Source organism: Dioscorea cayenensis, chromosome 13, assembly GCF_009730915.1.
Source record: "Dioscorea cayenensis subsp. rotundata cultivar TDr96_F1 chromosome 13, TDr96_F1_v2_PseudoChromosome.rev07_lg8_w22 25.fasta, whole genome shotgun sequence".
Lineage (NCBI taxonomy): Eukaryota > Viridiplantae > Streptophyta > Magnoliopsida > Dioscoreales > Dioscoreaceae > Dioscorea > Dioscorea cayenensis.
In genome coordinates, this window is record NC_052483.1 from 2,037,613 (window position 1) to 2,059,533 (window position 21,921).

The window sequence follows — 21,921 nt, forward strand, 5'->3', positions numbered from 1 at the left end:
AAGGCTTAAGTTATTTTCATTAAGTTAAAGATGACCTTACGCATGCTTAGTTATTAAAAGCTCATTATTTTCATTAAGTTGAAGATGGCCTTAAGCATGTTTAATTGTTAAAAGCTCATAATTTTCACTAAGTTGAGATGACCTTAAGCTATTTTCATTAAGTTGAAGATGACCTTAAGCATGCTTAATTATTAAAAGCATGTTGGGTATTTAAGGGTGGGCCAAAGAGATATATATATATATATATAGTTTTCTTTACAAAAATTCAATTTAGAAAGTATTATTATTTATTAGAAAAATAACAACAATTATTTATAAGCAAAGGTCTCCATCAAGAAGATGAACAGATGAATAAGAACATTGGGAAGAGCACCATATCATATGATGCCGCCTCTGTCAGTTCAACTTCAAATAATATATATAATAATTTCCCAAAAAATTCAATGCTTACTGCTCACTAACATCAAGCATACCGAGAATTAATTTATTGATCCTTGAGAGAAAATTGTGGATCATGTTCCCCAGATGTGAATAATTTCAGTTTTATGATGATTAGAGAACAATTTGCAGAAGAACATTCCATTTCTGCAGTAAAATTTTAACAGATTAAATTGAGAAAAAAATTAATTCTGTTGTTAGTGAAGAGAACAGAATTAGTAATATCAATGAATGTCAGATAAAGAAGAGCAAGGCTCAATTCTGCAGTAAAATTTTAACAGATAAAAAGTAAATAAATTCTGTTTGAAGTTCTGGATTGTTTGTAATGTCGGTGAATATCAAGGTAAATGATGCAGAAAAGCATGGTGCATTTTATTAATGTATTTGAAGAGAAAGGTCAATTGAATTGCATGATTTTCCAGCCTAAACCAGCAAAGTTTTCGACATTGCATGTGAAGTTGATGATCATGTAGTTCAGATATATTAGCATCAACTTCCGGCATTGTGTTCAATGTTTTTTTTGTATTTGTGCTGATACGAAGACAAGGATTCATGTAATACAATCTGAATGAAGCCTCGGCAAACAATGGCAGTGAGATTATGCATCTCATTCTTGATATTTGATATTTCATTATCGAAATATCACAAATCAAGTGATCGTATTGTTTTGAGGAGTTGATGTTGCTGTCTAAATTAATAGGCATAAAATATCTGTTTGTACATAGTTCATGAGCTGAAACTGGATATCAGATTCATGTATTTAATTTCTTTATTGGATCATTGAAAAATTGAGGTCAATTAATTAACAGCAAGATCAACATTTTTCTAGTAATAAAAAAATTTAACAAATACGACAAACAAACAATAACTAGGGAAGTTACCTTTTGGAACTGATTCAATGAAATGGCATTGCAGTGAAGAGAAATGTCCTGCAGCAAAATTTCAGCAGATTCCAGGAGAATTATATGATAATAAATTGATTCTTCACATTCTTTCTGCAGAAATTTTCTGTCTTTCAAAAAGTTTTAGACTTATGAATTTTTTTGTACCTTGATTCCCTCAATCCAACTTGATCGATGACAAACTGCCTAACAAAAGAAGTGGTAAAAAAAAGAACAGCATTACAGAAATAGATTGTGCTCATGGAGATGAAAAAAATCAGATCTCCAATATATCTCAAAGAGAAAACATAAGACAACTACATGGCAAAAATAAGAACAGCAGGAAGCTAGAGAACACAGCTCTCCGACCACACCCGGCATCTCCCTATTAATTTCAAAACAATAATCGAACACAAGAAAAAAAACAAGACTGAATATCAAAGAAAAGAAACGACAGTAATAAAGAATAGTTGGAATAGCCAAGCTAGAATTATTAAACCCACCGAAAAACAGCAAGCTGCATGACTTGACTCCCCTCTCTGTTTCAAGTAGCTAAGTATCAATCAAATCATAGCAGGCATGTCCTTGAGCCATGCATCCAGTGGCTTGCCGATGGAGTACACGATGAATCCAATCTCCCTCAACTTCACTGGATCCACAACATTGCGCCCATCAAAGAGGAATGCAGGCTTCTGCATGTTATCATATATCTTCTTGTAATCCAACTGCTTGAATTCATCCCACTCAGTCAGAATGCAAACTCCATGAGCTCCCTTGGCAGCTTCATAAGCATCCCAAGTGACAGTAACTTGCTTCACAGCAGAAGGACTCATTGGTTGGAGATGGATTGGATGGTCCCAATCAAACTTGTTCATTGAAAGATCACGCTGAATTTGGTCCTCAGTCACTTGAGGATCATATATACTGATCTTCGCCTTATCACCTAATAAACCCTTGCACACATCTATCGCTGCGGTTTCCCTCGTATCACCAGTATCTTTCTTGAATGCGAAGCCAAGGACAGCGATCTTCTTCCCCGAGACAGTGTTGAACATGGAGGACACGACACGGTTGACAAACCGACTTTTCTGATAGTCATTAATCTTGATGACTTGCTTCCAGTAATGAGCAACCTCAGGCAGGCCATTGCACTCGCAAATGTAGACAAGATTCAGTATGTCTTTTTGGAAGCATGATCCTCCAAAACCTACACTGGCATTCAAAAATTTTGGGCCAATTCTTGTGTCCTTCCCAACGGCATAAGCCACCTCAGACACATTGGCACCGGTGGCCTCACAGAGCGCCGACATGGCATTCATCGATGATATCCTCTGTGCCAAGAAAGCATTTGCTGCCAGCTTAGATAGCTCCGCAGACCATAAATTAGTAGTTATGATCCGATCCTCAGGTACCCAAGTAGCATAAACATCTTTGAGTGCTTGCACAGCCTTCTGGCCTTCCGGTGTCTCCCGACCACCGATAAGCACTCTATCAGGATTGAAAAGATCTTGAATTGCAGTCCCCTCAGCAAGGAACTCCGGGTTTGACAATATCTGGAAGTTGATCCCTTTGCTGTTGTGTGTCAAGATCTTCTCAATGGCTTCAGCAGTCTTAACAGGAACTGTGGATTTCTCAACCACAATCTTGTCAGACTTTGCAACATCGGCGATCATTCGAGCAGCACTCTCCCAGTATGTAAGATCAGCAGCCTTGCCAGCACCAAGACCTCGTGTTTTTGTTGGTGTATTAACCGACACAAAGATGATATCGGCCTCTGAAACATGCTTTTCAATGTCGGTACTAAAGAAGAGTGTCTTCCCCCTGCATTGCTTGACTACATCATCAAGGCCGGGCTCATAGATTGGGAGCTGATCACTGTTCCATGCAGCAATTCGAGCAACAGATATGTCGACAACCACAACCTCTACATTCGGGCATTTGAAAGCAATGACAGCCATGGTCGGGCCACCGACATAGCCAGCTCCGAGGCAACAGATCTTCACCATTTTTTCACTGTCTCAGAAAAACAATCAAAAATTTCTTATTGCAACAAACATGATATGCAACAAAATCATTCCCAGATCTGAGTTTCAATATCAATTGCGACAACAAGAACAAAGATCTTAAGCTTCATAATATCAAACAGAAAATTATAACATCTTTGATATGAGTTCAATGTCAAAAAGGAATCAAAATCAAAACTTTTTATTAGATCTGGAATCCCACAAGATCATAATGAGAAGACACAAGCAACAAATACCAAAATCAAAACAGTGAACAAACATTTCACAAACTATCAACAACCTTCACAATAACAAGATCCCATAAAGAAACATCAACAGATTGCACTAAACTCTGCAGATCTACAATCCATACAACCAGACAATAAAAAAAAAAGCCACAAATCAGGAACATAAACATGCATAAAAAAACAACAAGGAAACAGATCTAGCAACCACAACAACCTTCCAGAGAAAAATTAACATAACAAACAACAACAAAAAACAAACTTTGGATCAACAAATTACCTGAAATCCAAAGAATGGTTTGAAGAAGGTCAAAAATGAGAGGATGAAAGGAAGAAGAGGAGGAAGTCTCTGAAGGAAAGAGAAGAGCCTTAGCCTTCCTTAAATACCCAGAGCTATATATGGGATCCAACCCCACCAATAACCATAAACCAAAAACTAAAAAATAAAATAAATAATAATAATAATTAATAATAAATAAATAAATAAATATTTATATAAATATAAGAAAAAAGGAGTCAAAATCATGAGTTAAACTGGCCCATCCCATGAACTACCAAAATATAATAATGTCATCAGTTGTGCATACAAGAAAACAAGGGCAATATCACATGAAGAGGAAAGTATCAAGGATGAAAGCAAAGTTTTGACATCTATGCATACTTTTATACTATTTTTTTTTTTAATATTTTTTAAATTGTATATGTATAATCAGTTCCGAGAGTATTTCAATCAATAAATTTAAATATTTTTACGTTCCTCAATGGCCAACTAGGAGCATGTTTTTATTTTATTTTATTTATTTTAAATATGGTATTAATAATTAAAAATTTTTAATTATACTTAATTATTTATACAATAAATACCCATGGGTTTTTTTAAAAATTAAGATATACTAATATGTTTTAGTATAAAGAGTTAATTAAACCGTTACATTATCATAATGGGCCCATTTGGTGGATATGATAAGAACGATAGGGTATGATAGAAAAAATAAATTTACTTTTTTCCCCTATTTTTTTGTTTTCTTTCTTTTATCAATGGTTTAATTGTATTTTTTTAAATCTTTTAAACATGATACTTTGAGAAAAGAAACTTGTGATTATTTTCATCTATATTCATGTCTTATTTTTAGTTTATCTACTACAATAATTTTTTAAATTGATTTTGATATGATCTATTTATTTTTTATTAATGAGTTTGTTACTCTAGCTTTATGTCATATTGATAGCATTTTCTTTTTTTTGGTGTGAATTATAATATTTTCAAGTTGGTGATATTGCAATCTATATATTTATTGACATTATTTATAGGTTATTTATTTTTTAAAAAATTTAAAATATACTGATAAATAAATCATTAAGGAAAAAATCCAAAAAATGCTACATAATGGTTTATCCGGTGCTCATCATTATAATGCCCATATTTTTTTTACTCATATTCAGTCCTTATATCATTCATATCATATTATGTCCACCAAACGGGCCCTATATGTCCATATAGAATATAGTTTTAAACCCCCAAAAATTATAAAATTCTAATGTGGAACAAAAAAAATTTATCTAATTTATATAATATATAAAGGGGTAAAGTTCAATGAATGTATTGTTTTTGAATAGGTAAGTAATTTTATTGCATTTGTGAGATAATGTGGTCATTTGCAAAGGAGGAGAAAAGGCCAAATTTTTCATTTTGTAATTGATGCATTTACTTTTTAGATAAATACAAGAAAATAAAATATAAAACAATTGTTGTTGGGTTATGAGAACTCCTGCTTTGAGCAATATTTTAAAACATTTTGTTGGAATGAAATAATCGTATATTTAATTGCCAATTACTCCTTTCTACTTCCATATTTTTTAAATAATTGTATATTTAATTGTCAATTACTCTCTCTACTTCCATATTTTTTAAAATCGATCATATATTTTTTTTTTTGATATTTCAGAGAAATATCAAATTAGAGGTATACACCTCAAATATTAAAAACAACATGACTTCTTAACACTAGAGAGACTATGCCTAAAATCGGCGCCATTTAAAATGTGCTCAACTAATTAATTCACCTATGTGTCATTTAGAACGAATGATCTTCTACTGTAAATATCGCTTTACCTGCATTCGTTGCTTGTAAATTCTTGATAGTTTTTTATGTCATTAGTTATCTTATATTCTCTGTAAATTTGTAATTTTTTTTCTTATTTAATTAAAGTATGATTTATCCATTTTTAATAAATAAAATTTTTTATCAATCATTTTGTGAGAAATACCAAAACAAATACTATTAAGAAGCTATAAACAAAATTGAGAGAAGAGGCTGAGAGAATTAATCATTGGAACACAACAGGGGCAACAAAAACCAAAACTTTATGGTAATCATAAGAATTAACAAACAATAACAACAAAAAGATGAGTTTTTTTCTTTAATAATTTATGATAAAGCAAAGAGAGAAAGAAAGCTTAAAGAGCCAGGAATCAATGAAAGTTATGAGTGAGATTGAAGCATAACAGACACATCAACAACCATGCAAACACTTGCTGGCACAAAGAAAATGTGCAAGAAAAAGGACTTTGTTTGATGGAAACGTAAAGTGAAGGATTGTTCTCCAAACTAGTGATGGAGAAAAGAACATTAAATTTTAAACAAAAAAATTGGCTCTTTACAAACACCTCCCTAAAACTTTTTCTTATTTCATTTAAACAAGTTGCAATTTTTATGCAATATCTCAATTTTTTTTGTCAAAATATCAAAATGGTTCCTCATATTTATACATTTATGTGCTTTTGGTCCCTCTAATTGACGAATCTGCCTTTTTGGTTCTTCTAGCTAATGAACAAAAGAGATTAAAAAAGACGAAAATATAAAAATACGAAAATCAAAAGGATGGATTTTATATTAGAGGGACTAAAAAGACTGAAAACACAAAATAGAGAGACTATTTTAATATTTAAATCTTTTTTTTTTAATCAACTAGGGCATATTTTTGGTTTCTCATATTTTTCAACTTTTGTTTGAGGTAAGGTCATTTTGGAGACTCGGCTTAGGGTCATGTTATAAGACTTGGAATCTCCTGATTAAATTTTTTTTTCTAAAATATATGGCAGGAGAGGAATAATTGTACTACAAGCAACATGTTCTCTCATCAATTTCAATTCTAATCAAAATTGACTCAATCAACGTGTTCTCTCACTAATCTCAATTATGATCAAAATTGGCTTTATATTTTCTTTTAAGTTCACTACAATACAAGACTCGGAGAAAAATAAATCAGGAGATTCAGAAACAATCTTCTTTACTTAAAAACTTTCACCCCTTAAAAGAGTCACAATTTGATGACTCATCATTTTCATCATCTAAAAACAGGTAAATTTTTTAGTAGACCATTAAATTTCAATTTGGCTCAATTTCACTTTCATCATTGAACTTCAATTTATATCAATTTGGTCACTCAACTTTAATTTGATTTCAACAGGCAATAAATCAAAGATTTCAACCCCCAATTAATTACATGACTGTCTGAAAATCCAAATCAGTCCTCCCCATGACACACTATTAAATTTATTAGAGGTGTCTATGTCATCGAAAAAAAGTCATATAATTTATTTGGGGGCCGAAATCCCTTCATTTACTACCCAATAAAATCAAATTAAAATTTAATGGCTAAATTAATACAAATTGAAGTTCAGTGATGAAAGTGAAAATGAGCCAAAGTCTAGAGATCTACTAAAACATTTACCCACCTAAAAACCTTGTTTTTTAAAAAAACTTTTGATATCATATTGAAATGTCTACCCACCACGTCTTACGCTGCTTCCCATTTTTTATATTTTGACTTTCTAAATAACTATCTTTGTGGTCTTGCTCGTTTTTCTAATATACTTTGTTGATTTATCTACTTTTACCCAAAAATAATAATAGTAACAGTAAAAAAAGAGTATAAATAAGGTAATAATATTTCATTTCCCTCCTCGGCTTCTACCTAGATATTAAAAGTGGAAATATACTCAATCAGCATGAATTCTGCCTAAACTTGAACAAGTGTAGATGAAATTCACTTCTAATTCACCGATTTTATATTGGGTTCAAAGGATATCCAAATATGTGTGGTGGTGTATATATAGCCTGGTTGCATCCTTGTTCTTGTTTCTTGCTTGTTAAAAGACAAACTGGATGAAAAATCCTATAAAATCATCTTGTAATCTTCATAACATTCTTAACTTCTTTCTCAAACTAATAAACAAAAGGAAGCATTATATATAATGCCATCAACACTAAAAAACACTGCCATTGGAAAACAATCAAGCTCTCATGAGTCCAAGAACCATTCTTGATTTCAAGTCTCCGGGGATCGAAGACCGGGCAAAATTCAGTTCACTCTACGACAGTAATGAGTTCAGGGCGATCGCAGGTCAGCTCAGCCAAGCATTGTCTCCGTTTCAACGGCCAAGTGCAAAGACCGGAGGAAGCACGCTCTATGATTCGTTCGAGCTCAGGGTGGTTGCGAAACAGATCAACATGGCCGTGCAAGCAGCGCAGAGTGGCGTGCCACGTGACCAGGGATCCTGTTGTCTTGATTGCCTGTATAAAAAGAAACCAAAAACGATGAAACAGTTGGCAAAACCGAATGAAAAGATATCCGGAGAAGCAAGTGATGAGAATAAGAGAGACCCTGCAATGGCTTTGTGGAAGAAGATCAAGAGAGTGATCCTCACACAGCAGAGAACCTGAGAATAAGTAGATGTTCACATAATTCTATCTGTGTTCCATTTATTGACAATGTGACAAGACAAACAGAAGCAAAATCGAACACTCAGTAAATATGATAATTGGGTGAAGTGTTTTTGTAGTTATGATACATCTCTCCCAAAAATTACGAAAAAAACTGGGGAGAAGTATATAATCTATGAATATATATTGTTATTTACAGAATGCACTCAATAGTTGATAGTCTCTGAAAACTTGTCTATGATGAAAGTTTTAAGGCCATTTCCCGAAGAAGCGCCCGCTTCTGCGAAGCAGTGATCACCCGGTTAGTTTCGGCGTTCTCAAGCACATCGGTGATTATGGCAGCTGCATGCCCAAGAGGTTCCTCTGCTGCTCTCTTAAGCATGAATGCCTGGATAAGTCAAAAGCCGGTTAAAGGAAATACGATAATATAGACCATGAATCAAATGCGCGGCATTTATATTGATTTTGAATGGTATGAGAGATGGGACCTGGCCGTGGTGAAAGATTTCCAATTTGCCTGTTTGCTGAAACCAAGGTTCTCCGTCGATTTGGACTGGTAAGGGGGCAAAAAGTTGAATCTTTATAGATTCCCCCTGTGCAAGTCTTCGGGCTCGGGAGAGCCCAACCTATAACCACAATGGAACATACATAATTGTCATGGCTAATCACTTGGTCAAAGGGAAAAAGTCTAATCCACTTCAAAGTTTAACTAGATTAGGCTCAGTATAAACTTGAACATATAATAGAAGGTGATGGATTAAACAGGGGAGTATCTTTGCTCAAGTACCTGAAGCTTTCCAAGATGCCATGTTCCACTGATGCTAACAACTTCCAATATTTTGTCATGCATTGATTGAGGATCAAAATTATCATAATTTTCATCTTCATTTTGCCACAAATCAACCCCTCCCATGTAGCTACCAATGTTAGCGACGAGCACTCCTTCTGCATCCTGCAAATAGTTTTTTTAAAAAAAGAAAACAAACATATACACAGAGATAATATTAAAATTCATAAAGGTTTTGCAGCACATAAAATGAAATTAAGTTATTTTGCAAGGTGTGAAACTCCAAAGTTCCACTAAAATTCAGTTCAACATACAAACCTCAGGAACTTCTATTTCTACACCATCAACCTCCAATCTGATCTGCCACGGAAAGTCGGCAAATGTCCTGTCCATGATGCTCTTGGCGCCTTCTCTGGCATACAGCACTTTGTTTACAAACTGCAAAGGACATCCACAGATTCACCTATAATGGCCTAAAAGTTGCAATTGATAAATGAAACATATCAAGCAAATTTTGAAATCATGGATGGTGGTGAAATTTGAGAATATTAACCAAGCAGGCACTTCAAATATTTGTAGATAATACAGGAATACTCTGTAGCAGAACACCTTTTCAAGGATTGGAGCAGGGAGTAGTTCTATAGTATTAGTTGTTCTTATATCATTTTTTCCTAAAGAGTTCAAAGCCGTCCAACATACAGTAGATTATCATTCATCCATAGCATAAGTACTAATCACAAAACCTGAACAAAATTAAATCCAGTAATGTAAAACACAAGACTGATGAGCTGCCGCAACATTCTATATAGTGCTATGATAATGCTCTGCTAGAAAAACATGTAGCTTTAGAGATGAGCAGAAAGCACATTTCAGAGATAAGTAACACAAGTTCGAATGTAACATGAGTTGGTTTTCTGACATTTGAAGTAACGGTCAACATGGCCACTAATCATGTTGGACCAATCTGGTAAGAACCATTTACAATGATCTATTACCAATTATGAGTTTTCTGTATACCATGTTAAAAAAAGTAAGTACAAGCTCATAGTCCCTCTAGTGGGAAAAGCAGCTGAATACCTGGCTGTAAAATTTTTCAGGGTTCTCTTCCCGCAGATTATGAATGTCCAGTGCAACCTTTGCATCACACCCAATACCTGAAAAGTGTTGAGATGTAATGGCACACCATCATCAATATGTCATTGGAAGATCTCCATTACTTACCAAGATAGTTGTTCATGAATTTTGGGGGTTGACTTTTCTTATCTTGAGAATTTGTTATTGTTACCTTCCATCTATCAAGAATTGTAACTGCAGCATGCTCCATGTCATGCAAAATTGTGCATAAACCACCATGTTTCTCAACAGCACCAAGACCACCACCCCAGGATAGAACTCTAGCAAGATCATTACCAGTACCAGCAGGAAGAATTGCAACTGGTGGAGGAGATTCATAATTCTGCTTGTCTATTGTATCAAGGACCCAACCAACTGTCCCATCACCACCACAAACAAGAATCCTGAAGTGAGGTACCTTTCTGAATAGATAAAGTCCTACTTCTGGTCCCTGTGCTGAACTTAACTCAAAGACCTGAAAGAAGAACCAATTTTAGGCTTACCCTAAACAAACAAATGAGAGAACATAGCTAATTCAATCATTTAGTAAGAGACAACTTAAAAAAAACCGCTCAAACGTGCGAGATGCTTAAGAAAGAATTAAGTTTGACTTCCTCAATGTAACAATGAGATGTCTGCCTCTTATCAGGCTATGTTGGTTCTAAAGAGAATGTTCATGATATAAAACATAAGAAATTAAGAAGCTTTTGAATTGAGGGTGAGCTGTCAACTATGTACAGAAAGATCATAAAAGATAACAGCAAGCCTACAAATGGAAAGCACCCCCCCAAAATCAAATTATAAAAATAATAGGAAAGACTCATAACCTTATGAGCCAGAAGAAACTAGTTTAGATTTCCCACTGAATGAAAGCCTATAAAAACACTATAATTATGCATATACAGTCATAAAGCTGTGAAGGACTTTAAGATACCAACCTGAACTGGATTTAGAAGCTTGTGTAGACGATGCTTAAGGGAATCTCCACGTTGAGCACCACTTTTCTTGTTGATAAAAACTAAAAGTGGTCTGGCATCTGGAGGCAAGTCAATCAATTCATATTTCAGTTTGACTCCTACAATTTGAGAATCATCACTTCGCTTGAAAGTTGAACTTCGTTTTGGACTTGCCTTTAGATCCCCCCTGCCATCACTTTCACTACTTTGAATTGAGTTACCAGCATCCACGATTCCATTCCCATGTTCAGCATTCACATTAGATCCCTTGGGAGTTTGATGACCATCAGCAATGCTATCTGTGGATGATTCTACAGTACTGGGACTAGTATTAGCTGCATCAGTGGGCAAGTCTGCACCATGCTTATACTTTTTACTGTGACTCCTGAGACGTCCATGTATATTGGAAGCTAACTCATTTGCACCATGTGTAATTGTGCTAAGGAAACCTCCTGATCCAGGTCTGCTAAGGTCCTTAACATAGAGAGGTGATAGAATAAGCCGCTTGAAAGGTCCCAGGTCACATACGTCACCTGTTTCATTAGCCATGCTAGAATGACAATCAACATGCACCAGCCGTTGACACCACATACAACACCAAATCGGAGACCCACCAAGGAAAGACCCACTGCATGGTTCTTCACAATAGCTACAGCAAGGAGTTTCTTCCATCCTATCAGTTAATTCTGTCCACTGTACTGTCCATTGGTGGATTACGTGTTTATAACCAATCAAGGATATACATTTGCAATCTTTCTGTGAATTTGAGGAACATATTAAATGGGCAGCCGCACCACAAACATCACAACGGTGAATTGCATATTCAGAAGCCATCATCTGCCCAAGTGGTTGAGGTGCGGAAACAGGCTCCAAGCACACACAGCATTTCAGGCCTTTGGCACGAGATCCAGATTCAGAAATCCAAACATGAGCTGCAACAGGTGCTTTATTATGCTTTGCTTTCCGGTTCTTCCTTGACCTAGCTATAGCTCTCATCAAGCTTAAACTAATATTTCGTCTCCACTGGAAGACAGCATATAGCAATGTCAATATGCCAATAAGAGCAGCAGTGACATAAGCAAACACTAAAACCCGAGATTCTCCTGTCTCATCTGACTTGGAAGCCCAACTGGGAAGCAACACCCCATATAGGTCATCCATTCTTTTAATATGACTTTAGCACCATATATATGCCAAAAAAATCAGTGAATTCACTCCTGAATGACAAACCAAAGGCAAACAATCAGTCAATTCAGTAACCGTTTACGCAACAAATATCACCAACAGGACAAGGACTCTATATGAACACTAAAGCAGATAACCTAAGGAACCACACCAAGACATTCTAAGCAATCACAATCTTAAAAATAGTATAAAGCCAAAGAAAAGCTTATTTATTCACTCAATAATTTCTAAAAGAGAGATTCAGTGAATCACTTGTCTAAATTTGTAGATCAACACAAACTTAAAATCAAATCCAACAATAAAACCACCAGACACGGCTAACACCTGCAGATCAAAATCTGAAATTATCATTATAATCCTAACATTAAAATACACACACACACACACACACACACACACACACAACTTAGACAACATCTAACCCTAAACCATGCCAAATAAATAAATAAATACATAGTGCTTTCTGTGGATCTTTGAACTTTATACTCTTCATCAAACACCCTGTTGAAAACATATCCATCAGAACCATATGGAGAAAAGCCTACATTCAACAAACAATGCAAGCTAACTTGCTAGAATACACCAATCCGACAGAACCTCTTTATTACACACCAAAAACAAAAGTCCAAAAAGTTAACACTAACACAAACCTAATTTACCAACAAAACTCACTAACCTTATTCATTCCAACCACGCCAAGTACCTAACTTTCTAAATCCAAACGTCCATTATCACCATATTCTCCAACCTAGTACCCATAAAACCCTAAAAACGAATAAAACGCATAAAGCTCCAGACAGGAAAAGACAACAATAACAACTTCCAAACAGATCACTAAACAAATTCATTCCACCAACCAAGCTCCCACCTTTCTCAATCCAAACATTCACTTTCACCCTATTTCCAATAACAACAGCCATAAACCCTAAAAAATAAATCAAACTCAAGAAACGCACCAAATTAATAGAAAAAACACAACCGCCAAAGCAAATCATTGAACACAAAGATAAACAAAGCTACCTCTAGGGTTTTGATCGTTGATTAGGTCGATCTGGGCTCCAATTACATCCTCGAATCCCAGGATCTCCATTGCCTCCCTCTCCACCGCTCTCCCAACATTGATTAACTTTGATCACTGAGATCCAGCCTTGCTAACAATCTTTGCTTTTAATAAAAAAGAAGCAACTTTGCTTGATGAGACGATTCCATTGGTGGGGCCCAACTGCATTCCCTTCTGGTCAAATCTCAGCCCTTAGATCTCATCAATCAGATCCATCATGACCCTACATTTTATTAATATTTTAATTCTATAAAATTATAAAAATACTAATTTAAATCACATTATTAGAGACCTAATTTAATTGATTGAAAGTAACAAATAATCCCTGAATTTTTTTTTGCAATTGATAAAGTATTTAAAGATGAGTTTACCAATCGAATAAGTTTATGGAAAGTGTATTATAGTCTTAAGTAGGGCCGGTCTTAGGGAAAAATGGGACCTAGACAAAAATTAATTTATTCAAAAATTATTTTTTTATTAAATAAAAATTATATATTAAAAAAATACAAATTATTATTAATAATTATGATAAATAAAATATTATTAAGTGGAAATTGCCAAAAACCCTTTAAAGCTTTAGAAATCGCTAAAAACACCCTCATAGTTTTGAATCCCCAAAAACCCCTCCTTTTAAAAAGTCTACGTTTAAACCCCAAACCCCGTAATCGGATGCGAATCGGAGTGAGTTTCAAATTTTTGACGTAAAAATGCCCTCAGAGTGAGTCGTGGCAGCACCATCTCGGCGATTTGAGAGGAAGTGGGGGTTTTTCCGTAGGGTAACCCCGAGATCTAATTTATTGAGCCGCTTAATTGCTTTTTCTCAACTCACGCCTTCGCCTTTTCCATTTCCAGTCGCCTCCGGTTGTCTCTCACCGCGAAGCCTCCATGAATTGGCATTTTATCGCCTTTTCCCTTTCCACCTCAGATCTCAAGGAGAAGTCCCCACGTAACTAATTGGCATTTCATCGCCTTTGCAATCTAAGGTATTTAGTATGGTTTTACGTTAACTGCTCGCTACAAAGAAAGATTTTTTTCGGTTTTGTTTTTGTGCTCCCTGCTTTTGTTGGAAGATATCAAGTCTCATAGGGGATTTCTACTCGGGGTTTTGTTAGTCTGCAGGAGATTTCTACTAGGGTTTTGTTTTGTTTTGCATTTTCAGATGTATACACTATCGAAATAGTTTTTTTCGATTGTTATGATTTCAGTGTAATATTTATAATGTACATTTCCGCTTCGCTTGATATGGTCGCAGCTTTTACAAACGAGGTCGACGCTTAAGAAATGAGATGTTACAGCTTTAACATTTGTTGTCTCTTTTTAAGTATTCTCGCCTCTGCTTTAACAAAATGGGTCTCTGCTTAACATTTTATATCTCTGCTTTAATAACCGAGAGTTTACCGCTTAAAACCTTATATTTCCGCTTAAACTTTTTGTCAATACTGCAGCTTGTGGATTACTGGCGGTCAACCTAGTTAATGGGCGCTGCTATTTGACACCGGCCAGGAGACCTTTAGTCGAATTGAAAAGTTAACACGACCCCTCGACACCGGGAGATTATTCAAGGGACACCGCTTGCGCTGCTCATCGAGCTGGAAGCCATATACCAAGAGAGGGCCCTTCTGATTCTCTTTTGCAGAAAGGCACGTATGGTCGCACCAATAAATTCGAGGATCGGGAAAGCTCGCCGAGTTTCTGCACCTCAAGATGTGGCCCTCGTTTCGGGTCTCAAGGCTACGATGGCGACGCAGATGGTCTTTCGTAAGAAGAAAAACCGTGTCGCCGCTCAAGGCTCGGTATCTATCAAAGACCCACGAGAGACACGAGACTCCATCAAGAGCACTCGCTGCAACTTGTTCGACGTAGGGAGAAGAAGATAATTTTGTCAAACTCGACTGCGTACTCTACGGGGACAGCCCCTCTTCCCAAATACATCATGCTCGGTTCCGAATCGGATCGCTGATTACGCCGATGATCTACCGACCCATGGGGCGATACGCATGGGCGCAGCGACTGACAAGCGGCTTATGGAGGATATTCCACAAGCGGCCGCCCGAGCGCAAGATAGATGCTACGGGAAGAAGACCAACATAGTGGTACATTAAGGGTTGCTCTGGTCGCGCTTAACGCCCCTGGTTTTACGAGTCGACCGGAACGGGAAGAAAGTCCGCTTTTCGCAAGATCCCAAGGATGTCAGCTACGCTGAAAGTACTTACCGAAGCAAGTCGACTAGAGAAACGAGCTTGTCATCGCTCGATGGAAAAGAGGTAATAAATCATGGACAATGTCTAACATAAGTCTTTTAATGTTTAAACATTTTATTTAGCGCTTTAACTTTAGTATTTACCGCTTTAACTATTATTCATAACCGCTTTAAATATTTTTGTTCTCCGCTTAATTATATTCTATAACGCTTTAAATATATAGTTTTTATAGTTTAAAAATGAATGATCTCACTGAAATTGTTTGGTTTACATATGTTAGTTTCCGAAATGGTTCCGCCGACGTCAAGAAGAAATATTTGTTGGCGCCAACCGACTGGATGGATGCCATCGCTCCCGAACCACTTGCTCAGGGCGTGATGAGGAGGAGCCTCATCGCGCCTACCGGACGCCTGCTCTCCTACTTCCAAACCCCACCACGCACGACGATTCCTCGACGCCGAGAAGCCCTCCCCTACCCCGCAGATTGCAACAACCCCCTACCACGACAACGACAGCCCTCCGACCATGGCAGCCCCTCCGACGCGGGAGCATTTCCCAATCCCAGACATTGGGCTAAGATGTCACCGCAACTCTTACGCAGTACGCTGATATTGACGATCGAAGTTTCCCGGCTTTGTCGCTCGGTGGAGGCGCTGAAGGACGTTTCACAACCGTCACGCGCCATCCCTCGAAAGAACCGAAGCACCCGGGATCGAACGAGGCGCCGGAATTTGACGACGACGACATCATCGGAAGGTCATTCCAAGGCGCTACATTCAAGAGACTTGCGTAAAAGAGGAGAACAATATCGCCTCGTCTCCACCGCCACCGACGATGAACAATAGCAACACCATCGGTGCCGATGTCAGTATCGAGTCTCGCCGCTGACGACATGGCTACGACGGTGGAGGACATCGAGATGATGTGGCTCGCTGCTGGGCTGAGAAGGTCGCTGACCTCTTCTCGATGAAATCGTCGACCCGGTGGAACCCGGCCGCTGAGATTGCGTGATCAAAGATGGACACAATCCCTCGAAGGTCAAGAACAAGTTAAGGGCGTGTCTCCAATGATGCCGTTGTCATGGCCACGGCTGAGAAGATCGTCGAATCCGCTGCGTGGTCGTGGCCGACAAGACGCAGCCCAAGCAGACACAATCCCACCACAACAAGAACCATGTAAGGAAGTGTTCATGCGGTTGATGCTGCCGCCGTCGTCCCTCAAGATCGAAGCCGTACACAATCCCACAACAAGAACAACAATGTAAGGATGTGTTCTGCAGCTGATGCTCGTCGCCATCGTCCCCGCGATCGAAGGAAGATGTCGATGAAGACCCCGACCGAGCAACGAGAGAGATGATCAAGGCCAATCAAAAATTGGACCGACGTGCTCGGAAAGCTTTTTATTCAAGAAGAAGAAATGGGTTGGCTCGAGTCGTTTTAACAAATACGAGCAGGAGTTGATGAGGATCTTCCTCAACCGCTCTATGGATCGGTAAGTGTAACGCTTTTTATGATATTGTTTAAAGAGTTTCTTATAGTGTTTAACTATTACCTAATAGTGTTTAATACCATTATGTTATCATTTAAGTTTTCGCCTACCGCTTAATTATATATAATATCATGTAACAATTGATAATATCATTTAAATATTTTACAATATGGTCTTCTAATATCTCATATCGCTTTAATCCCTCGACGATCGTCGTGGAAGAACGACGCGCAACATCACACGCCGATGCAGTTATACACGCCGCTGAGGGGAAGGAGATGGTCACCGATGATGTGATGGACGCTCAGATGCATAATACAAAAGTCGCCGAGCAAAGAGCCATATCCTTACAAGAAGCGCCTCCATCATCGATCGCTATACTGCTTTATGTCAAAGCGTGACGACGCACTACGACACACACCATGGCTATGATCGGGATGCCGCGCAACCCGCATGAAGTTCAAATTGTCATCCTCCCGATAATCATGAATGGCCACTTCCATGTCGCCGTCCCCGACAATGATAAACAAGAATACAGTGATTATTCTTCATGTCCGGGTACGATAAGGACGCCGTTGGACATGGTAAGTTCTTTAATTACGTCCGATTAATATCCTGCTTTGGTATTTAAATCGGTATTCTAATCTCGACTTGCATATCTCGACAATGAATCTATTCGACCTTGTGTCGATATGGAGTTAGGCGAGTCGGGCGACTGCAAAGTACCCGTCAGGCACGCATACGTAAAACCCCACGCCAAAAACAAGGAAGCGCCGATTGCGCCCGCTCTACGCCATGCGGTTTATCGAGCACTCATCGTGGGGTGAGAAGTTACTGCCACCGCAGCATGCACGTTCCTTACCTCGATCACGGTATGTTACCCGCGATACTTAAGGAGGGAGGGCACCGGCGTCACGACAAAGGGGGGGGTCGTCACAAGCGGGTTAAATTGCTTTTTGAATAACATGTCTTAGTATATCCGATCGCCAATTTTGTTTTCAAATGTAACTCGACAAATTCAATTCATTGTTTTTCGTGTTCAAGAACATGACTTGTATATCTTAATGTAAATTTTGTTTGTTTTGAATTGTAAAGCGGGTTAAATTCCATTCGGTTTTATTTCATTGTTTAATTTACGTTGTAATTGTGTACATTTCACTTTCATTGTTTAAATATAGTATATATCGCTTAAACATCGCTTTTAAATATTTCAAATTACGGTGTACCCGCTTAAAAATAACACTTTCTCTGCTTAAATGAATGCACTTATTGTTTAACTAAATATGGAAAGTTGCCCATCAATACACAATTCAATTCATTGTTTTTTTGTTTTCAAGAACATGACTTGTATATCTCAATGTAAATTTTGTTTGTTTTCAATTGTAAGGCAGTGTTAAATTTCATTCAGCTTCATTTCATTGTTTAATTTACGCTCAGAGTTGTGTACATTTCGCTTTCATTGTTTAAATATACCATATATCGCTTAAACATCGCTTGAAATATTTCAAATTACAAAGTATCCGCTTAAAATAACAATGTCTCCTGTAAATACATTCAATTCGTTATAAATACACAATGTTTCCCGTCATCGCTTGCTTTATTAACAATGCCTAGTCGGGCGACAGCTTATCATGCAAGATCGCTCGATCGTGACCGGATCCTCGGCAGCTGCCGCAATGTAACTCATGGACATCAAACGCCATGACTCGATCCTCTTTCGCCCTAGGCCGCCCAGTCGCCTTCTAGTCACAAAGTGTCGCAAACGAAGCTCACGATTTCCGTCTCAAGGCCTCGCCATCGCCGGGTATGGGGAATATAGCTTCCTTGTACGCCAGCTTTGTAATTGTCGACGCTGAAGCACCCGCTCATAAATCGATGTTCGCTGGTGTCTGTCGCATTATTGCTCAAGCAAGCATGTTTGCAAGGGATACCATAAACTTGCCACCTTCTCGACATGAACAAGTTCCCGATGGCGAGATCCACGTGAGTCGCCGCATTGGTCGATCACTCGTAACGATCATCGACACAACGACCAACACGTAAGATTTCGGTCCGTCCCTCAACAATGATCTCTAACTTCGAATGTATGTCTCGGGCATAAGTAGGTCTCCCATTTGGTCGCTGCTCACGCCGGTTACATAACATGCGCATCAACTCGAACCTCGCAAATAAGGTTAAACAAAGACAGTGATGGTTAAATAATTGATCAACATGTTTAAACATTATTAGTAATTAAATAAACGAAATGATTAATATTTAAAAGTCGAAAAAGTGTAATTAAACAAAGATTGAGAATGTTTAAAAGGGTAATACTAAATGTTAAGTGTAAATCAACATTCGCAGACCTTATGGAGTCGACCATTTTTCGCACACCGTGAATGACGAGCTTCCTTGATCCAAGCATTGAACGACTCGCGACGCTCGAATACATCTCACCCCAACGATCACCTCCCGAACGTATAATTCACCAATGTGCCATATCCGATTTATTAATCAACCAGCTGATGAGCTTCGGGTGATACGACCGCAGCTCATTCACTGAGATTATCGAAATCTTTAGCCGTGGATGCCCACGCAATGCGGAAGCATATGACCGAAAGACTCCTCCCTCAATGCCTTCCCAAGTCCGACATTGGCTTTCATAAAATTGGCCTCCAAATGTCGAAGACATGCACGCATGTGGCGAAGAAGGGAAGACTCTCGCAATTGCGCCACAAGGCCCTTCGACTCGTCCGACACGAAGGTAATTATCTCATGATAATCTCCACCTCGTGATAAGGCATCGCCCAACTTAGATACGAACCAAGTCCAATTGGCATCGGTCTCGCTGGTCGACTATACCAAGGCGACGTGGAAAAAAACCATCGTTACCATCTTTCCCTCGTGCACCCAGAGAGTGTACCCGATATTTTCCAAGGAGGTGGGTACCATCGAGAAAACATGACAGCTGCCCTGCAAGCCCTCTGAATCCCACAATACACGCCCGAAAGAAAAGAATGCACGCTTTAAAACGATCACCGCTCTCTCCACGATCGCAACGCCGCCGGATTTGTCCCTCACCCACCTTATCCACATACCAAAGCAAACAAATCATAGTCGGAGATGTCACCGCTGCCGAGGACCACCCGCATGCTCTTTTTCCCAACCAAGCTCGCTTGTATGGTATGTGGACACCATGTTCCCGCAACATGTCCTTCCGAATGTCGATGGCCTCAGACAAGGGACGGTCCTGAGCTTCGAATCACTCGCGGCGCTAACCCATTTTTGGACGCTTTCGGATGCGACGCCGAACCTACGCCACCACCGCAAGTGTGCGACGGGTTGATTGTCTTGATTCTCGAAAGTATTTTTTTGTTATACTCTTTTGATGCATGAAGGCGCCAACGACAAACCATCGGCAGCAGCATTCCACGATCACCCGATGTTTTTCGTTCTTTATGAATTTGAAGTCAAAATTCCTTTTGATTGCATGATTTCAAGTACATCCCTCGAAATGTTCGACACTGCACAAAACGTTGACCAATATCCAACGACAACACTTCGTAATGATCTCGACGAGGAAGGAAGACATCCCACACCGCCGTGGTCACCATGGAGATGAATGGGAGCACTGCAGAATCAATTCCCCGCCAACACTTCACCAAATGAAAAGATCAATATGTTAAGCTGGAGAATATAATGTTTAAGCGATAATGACAATAGTTAAACGTTAAATTAAATACTTAAACAATTAACTAATAACGTAAAAGGACTAGTACAATATGTTAACCAAAGTCGATTTTGATCATATTTAAACAATAATGACCCTGCATAACCTGAAATAATTAAAAAGAAAAGGAACTTACAACGAGTAAACCTCGCTTTTCATTAGGATTCTGCAATGGCACATTTTCTCTGCCCTCGACGACAAGATCAACTACAAAGACATTTGAAGATGGAGTGGGACGTGACACATCCGACGGAAGTCAACATCGCTTTTCTATTGGGCAAACCGCTTTTATATCCATCCGGGTGTGATGAACTTAACCCCTCGACAAGAGAAACTTCGAGACCCCATCGCTCACATATCTCGACTAACACCAATTCCCAAGAAGTCTCGAGTCAGGAACATTAGCACTCTTCCCTCCCCGTTGAATCCCAGCAATACCACAAAAAACTCTCCATAATATATCGGTCGAAAACCAAATCGTACAAACCAAATGAAATGAAGAACAAAAACGAAGACGACGAAGAAGAAGTAGAAGATGTAAAGAACAAACAAAGCAATCAGTCAAACAAAAAGTGCACAGCTTGTACGACAGAGGTTAGATTAGACGTGATGTGATTGGGCGGTATTTTTTTCCCTCCATCCCAAGGGCAAAAAGGGAAATATATGTCATTGTCGCGAGGAAGACATGTTGTCATCGCTCGAATGAAAGTTCTCAACTCAACATGAGTCTCTGTGTAAACGCTGCTTTTTATGTTTAAACAGATACATATAGTGTTTAAAATAACGGTTAACCTGCTTAACTAAAGTCTATATCATGTAAATAATATGTTATTGTTTAAATCGAATGCTTTCATCGACATCGCGTTGCTAGATGGGTACCTCCCCGGGTCACCGCTTAAAACATATTTACGTATTTTTCTTAAACACCGTTGTCATTGTTTAAAGAGTAACTTGAGTATTGTTTAACTTTTTTTCTATTGTTTACAATGACGCTTTTTTTGTTTCCCACATTGTTTTTTACTAGGTCTCTCGCTTAAATTTCGTAAGTTCACGACAAATACGATTGTTTTCGCTTTTATTTATAAAAAGATTTACAACATTTACAACATTTACAAAGATTTACAACAT

The 21,921-nt window shown here is 38.1% G+C and overlaps 2 protein-coding genes across 3 annotated transcripts; both read right to left on the reverse strand.

The window, feature by feature from the left end:
- Positions 1–1,542: 1,542 nt before the first annotated feature.
- Positions 1,543–3,996, reverse strand: LOC120274762 (UDP-glucose 6-dehydrogenase 5). Of its 2 annotated transcripts, XR_005540988.1 has the most exons (3): positions 3,848–3,996; positions 1,823–3,332; positions 1,543–1,704 (listed from the first exon to the last, which is right to left on the reverse strand). XR_005540988.1 is itself a non-coding variant. In XM_039281296.1 (2 exons), the coding sequence occupies exon 2, from the start codon at positions 3,323–3,325 to the stop codon at positions 1,883–1,885; it is 1,443 nt and encodes a 480-aa protein (XP_039137230.1). In that variant the 5' UTR covers positions 3,326–3,332; positions 3,848–3,996; the 3' UTR covers positions 1,545–1,882. The 2 variants fall into 2 exon arrangements, 1 of the variants encoding a protein (XP_039137230.1); XM_039281296.1 differs by having other exon boundaries at positions 1,545–3,332.
- A 4,362-nt stretch (positions 3,997–8,358) lies between these two features.
- LOC120274751 (diacylglycerol kinase 1) lies at positions 8,359–13,483 on the reverse strand. Its single transcript, XM_039281280.1, has 8 exons — positions 13,356–13,483; positions 11,133–12,367; positions 10,303–10,669; positions 10,159–10,235; positions 9,400–9,519; positions 9,082–9,246; positions 8,783–8,920; positions 8,359–8,682 (listed from the first exon to the last, which is right to left on the reverse strand). Exons 2-8 carry the CDS (start codon positions 12,309–12,311, stop codon positions 8,530–8,532), a joined length of 2,199 nt encoding a protein of 732 aa, XP_039137214.1. The 5' UTR covers positions 12,312–12,367; positions 13,356–13,483; the 3' UTR covers positions 8,359–8,529.
- Between the last annotated feature and the right edge of the window lie 8,438 nt (positions 13,484–21,921).